At 52.7% G+C, this 5066-nt stretch overlaps 1 protein-coding gene and 1 pseudogene across 1 annotated transcript; one reads left to right on the top strand and one right to left on the bottom strand.

Moving 5' to 3' along the window:
• Positions 1 to 324: 324 nt before the first annotated feature.
• On the bottom strand, positions 325 to 3147 carry LOC119348877 (annotated as a pseudogene).
• A 703-nt stretch (positions 3148 to 3850) lies between these two features.
• On the top strand, positions 3851 to 4789 carry LOC119309109 (transcription initiation factor IIB-like). The gene has a single exon (XM_037585187.1). It carries the CDS (start codon positions 3851 to 3853, stop codon positions 4787 to 4789), a length of 939 nt encoding a protein of 312 aa, XP_037441084.1.
• The last annotated feature ends 277 nt before the right edge of the window (positions 4790 to 5066 follow it).

Genomic DNA, 5066 nt, shown 5'->3' with positions numbered 1-5066 from the left:
CCCAGCGCTACCGGTAAATACTAGTAGCATGGGATCACAAAAACACGGTACTAGTAAACTTCTATCTATAAGCATTTTTCTAGTAGTGCATGCCACCATAGCATCAGAAATGCAGTTGGAAGAATGGAATTGGCTACACATCCCAGAGCTCAACTCAAGTATACATATGTCCTGCCATTGGCAACCAGATCTAACAAGGAAAACAATAATACACTTACATAGCAAAAGTAAATCTTTGAACACAAAGAGTACGTAACATTGCAAAAAACATCAGTATGTACGCTTTCACAACAGACAATTATACAAAGGGATAAATAACTAAACAAGAAATATTAAAACAAAACTATAATAGGAGTACAATTGCCGTTTCCACCACCTATATTGAGTAACTGACACATGTTGGAAAACACACGGTGCTACCAAACTGCTGGACTTTTAACTTTTGGTAACACATCAGCTTAACCACCTTGTTTTGCAAACACGGGGAAACCTTGCCAAGCTCTCCTCGTATAACATTGGGACCAGAGGCATAACTTTACTGTCCAGAGGAGTTCTCCCCTCCAAAGGTTGAACGCCATTGGAGCACGTAAATCGCTTCCCAGATAATTTAGGTGAAGGCTCATCGAAAAACGTGGGCTGCTCCAAAGGTGACTTCGGCAAACAGAACTTTTCGACATAATGTCCGCATTTGGTCATTTGGACGTCTTCATACACTCCAACGCGTGGAGACTGCTCTGAACTTGTGACACGCAAGACCTCATCAAGATCATACAAGTTCTCAACCGATTGCTTCGTAGGATCATAAAGACCCAATTTCCTCCCTGTGTTCAGCATGATTCTCCCATCCTTGGGGTCAACGGCCAGGGGAACCACAACATTTGCCCCAAGGGAATAGCCTGAGCAGTCTTCTAAATATATTCTACATGCTCTATCCCATCGACCATGTTCCAGCTTCCAAATATCTAACTCATCTGCAACTGGATCTGCATGAACAGCACATAATATCCCCTCAAGCTCTACCACAAATGCTTGGGATGGACTTGTGCTGTTCCACATTGCGATGCTTGAGGGGCAAGGGATGACACCAAACATCCTAGTCGCAATGTTATACAATGTTATACGACACAATGGCCCTCTCATAACTCTGTCCTAACCTTGGTTCACTCATCCAATATAGTACTCCTGAGAGATAGGTTGGTGGCATGTCATTTAAAGGAAGAGGCCGCTCAAAGTGGTCTTGCACCGAACCAGGGGCAATTACTGAGAATGTCAATAAATATTGACGAGATTCGAAGTCCTTCAAGTGATATAAGATTTGAACAATGACATGCTCCTGTGTAAGAAGATTGAACCCCAGGCCAGCATTCCTGTTGCCAACACCAAAAGCATGATCTTCTGGTGTACGGACACTGTCGTGCATCATCGAGAGTATATGGTTGGGCACATAGGCGAGCCTCCCTCGAGTGTGGTAGCTACTGCAGTAACCTGTGCAAGGGTTGTAGAGATAGTCCTCACTCTCAGTACTTAACAGGTTCATGCCATGACAAGGCTTGGAGCAAACCACCTTTGTGTCAAGCCATGTTCCTTGACTAGGAGCCTCTCGAAGCAATTTGCCCATGGGAGCAAAACTGAAACCCAGACCTCTGGCACCCTTACCCACAAGCATGATTTTGGGCCTCCCATCTATGTTGTTATGCTCATAGTAAGAGCGCATGAAGCTTCGACTCTCGATCAATGTAAGCCACTGCTTGCTGACCAGCTTGAACTGCACGGCAAAATTACCCGGTAGTCGGAGTAGGATCTCCTTAGTTGCCTTGGCCAGGGGAGAACACAAGGCTATCTCTTCATTTGTTCTGTGCACCGGAGCAAGATTCTCTTTAAATAAGCTGACTCTAGGAGCAGATTGCTCAGTTTCGTAAGATGAATGAGTTTCTCTGATTGCAAGAACGGTTTCCAGAGTTCCAGATACTGGGTATAGGTGATCACCTTGCGTTTGGATGTAGCCAAGATCACCTTGTTCCTTGATCCACAATTGCCAACAGAACCAATGACTCTAATAATTTGCGGCTCCATCAAACCTCTTTGAACATGTTGTAACAAATCAATGCGATGTGCCAACGTCCAATCACCAGAGTTACAGTCCTGCATTCCCCAAATCTCCATAATCCTAGTATCAGGACGGAGGTCCCGGACCATACACAAGTGGTCATCAAGCTCCACCAGGTGCACTCCTGGAACCTCAAAGATTGGTGGCCGGATCATACACATGTGCCCAGCAATCTCCACCAACTGCCCTCCTGATGCCTCCTCAACCGGCGGTGACCTGAACCATCTAAAGGTCTCATCTGCGACAGAGAACGATAAGACGGCAGTTCTTGGCTTTGTGAGGAAAAGAGACGAGTCTATAACCCAATGCAGAAATCCGTCTGCGAACACTGGCATCAGCTTAGCTTCACTCTGTGTTGCGATTATCGCAGCAGCGGCAAACTTGCGGAACCTAAAGGGCACACCTCCGGCAGCCGGCATCCAGCAATCCCCATGCTCGCCACCAAGGACATACACCTCGCACTTGATATTATCAACCCCGAAGTGTTTCTCGAAAAACAACCTCACTACCTTGTACTCTCTCGTCTTGGAATCGAATCCGAGACCAGCAGTGGCCATGAAGGAGTCTTGGCAAGGCGGCAGCCGGGTGATGGCCCGTGTGGTGGCATTGAAAACATAGTAGGCTGGCTCCACGGCGTCATGCAAGAGGGTGAGGCCACGGCACGGCGCAGGCGTCATGTCCACATGGTCACCACGCACGTCGCGGAGACTGAACAGTAGGCCATCACCTGATGGAACAGTAGGCCACGCACGAGTAAATCCCCGTGGAGTCGAAGCTCGCGGCCGGCGAGATGAATAGCAGCTTTGGTGGCGGTGCTGGCTCGGCAGAACTCGTCGGAGGAGAGCAGCGCGGCCCAGGAGCGGCAGACGGCCCGGAAGCGGAGGATGGATTTGACGGGCAGCCGCAGGAACACCTCCGTCATCAGTTCATCCGGCGGCAGCAGCAGCGACTCCGCTAACGGTGGAGCAAGCGACGCGGCCACAACCTTCCTCCTCTTGTTGCCTGCCATCTTTGCCCCCAAAATCGCTTTGCTGCCACCGAAAATACAAACACCTGCGTGTCAATTGGATAGGACGGGGTCAGCTGGGATCGATTCTGCAGAAGAAAATTTTTGCCTTTTCTTCCAGGAGGAGTTGGAAGCAGATCTACTAGAAATCGAACCGGGGAGGCGGGAGAAGGGGGTCAAGATCTTCACTGCACGCGCAGTCCGGTGGAGGGGACGATGCGAAGCTTTGATTTGGTCCGGCGGCGACGGAAGTGCTCCGTCGGCGGCGGCGCTGGAGAAGGATCGAGCGAGAACCCTCGCTCTTTATTTAGAAAAAGAAAAGTCTCTCGACCGAAGCCGACTGTGGACTCGTGTTTACAATTTTTGTGGAGCCGAAACCGACTGTGGGTGGTGTCGGCGTGTTTACAAAGGCCGGACTTCCACGGGTACCAGGAGGACAATGATTTTTATGGGGACAGTGAGTAGTAGTTTGTGTTGTACACGAAATAAAATGCATATTTCTCAAAAAAGAAAACGAAATAAAATGCATGACTGTAAAAACTTCTCGCAAAAGAATCACCGCCGTGCAAAACCGAGTCGAACTCGTGCCCAGCTCCAAACTAGCCTTACGAACCGACCTATGCGTCTATAAATATCAGCCCAAAGCCCCCAATCCAACCTCCTCAGACCCTTTTCCTCAGCTCCGTCGCCACAACCATCCCAAAACTGCGCACACGGCGGCGGCGGCGGCAGCAGCCATGTACACCAGCACCTGCTCTGCGGCGGACGAGCGCATCTACTGCCCGGAGCGCCACCGCGCGACGGAGGTTGTCCTCGACCACGCCACCGGCGACACCATCTGCACCGAGTGCGCGCTCGTCCTCGACGCGCACTACATCGACGAGGGTTCAGAGTGGCGCAACTTCGCCGACGACGGCGGCGGCGAGGACCGCGACCCCAGCCGCGTCGGCACCTCCGGCGACCCCTTCCTCGCCGCCAAGCTCTCCACCGTCATCGACTCCTACAACAAGCCCAAGAAGTCCTCCGCCACCGGCGTGGCGGCCAACGCCCCTCCAAGGATGTCGGTGCCGGACGCGGAGGCGGCCTCAGACAAGACCCTCGTCGACGGCTTCCGCGGCATCGCCGACATGGCCGACCGGCTCGGCCTCGTGGCCACCATCCGCGACCTGGCCAAGGAGACGTTCAAGAAGCTGGACGAGGCCAAGGGCTGCCCGCGCGGCCGGAAGCGGGACTCCGTCTACGCCGCCTGCCGCAACCTCGGCATGCCGCGCACGTACAAGCAGCTCGCCTCCGTCACCGCCGGGGGCGTGGCTGCCAAGAAGGACGTCGGCAAGATGGCGACGCACATCAAGAAGCTCCTCGGGGAGGAAGACGGCCAGGTGATGGACATCGGCGTCGTCAGCGCCTCCGACTACCTGCGCCGCTTCTGCTCCCGGCTCGGCCTGGGCAACCAGGAGGTGCGTAACGCGCAGGACGCCGTGCGGAGGGTCGAGGAAGGCCTCGACGTGCGCCGCAACCCGGACTCTGTCGCCGCCGCCATCATCTACATGGTCGTGCAGCGTGCCGGCGCAGGCAGGTCCGCCAAGGACGTGTCTGTCGCCACCGGCGTCGCCGAGGGCACCATCAAGGAGGTGCACAAGGACCTCACCCCGCACGCCCAGATGCTCTTCGGCTGAGCCTGAGCGCCCACGACATTAACGCTTCTTGATCCTTTGGCTGTTTGGCAGGTCCTTGGCACATGCATGCATGTTTGCCATGTCCACATATTCCAAACGTATCTTAGTTTTGGACATGTGAAGTTTGTGTTGGACTTCGTTTCTAAGTGCTGAATCATATCATTCGTGAATGAATCCGTGCTTAGTTCGTTTGATCCGATTAAACTCATGATCACCGAGGTCTCACACACGGTTGCCAAGTACGCTACTCGTGAATTATAATGGTCTCATGAACTTG

This window comes from Triticum dicoccoides, chromosome 1B, assembly GCF_002162155.2.
Source record: "Triticum dicoccoides isolate Atlit2015 ecotype Zavitan chromosome 1B, WEW_v2.0, whole genome shotgun sequence".
NCBI classification, from domain to species: Eukaryota; Viridiplantae; Streptophyta; class Magnoliopsida; order Poales; family Poaceae; genus Triticum; species Triticum dicoccoides.
The sequence above is the reverse complement of the archived record's forward strand: the minus strand, read 5'-3'. Positions and strand labels throughout refer to the sequence as shown.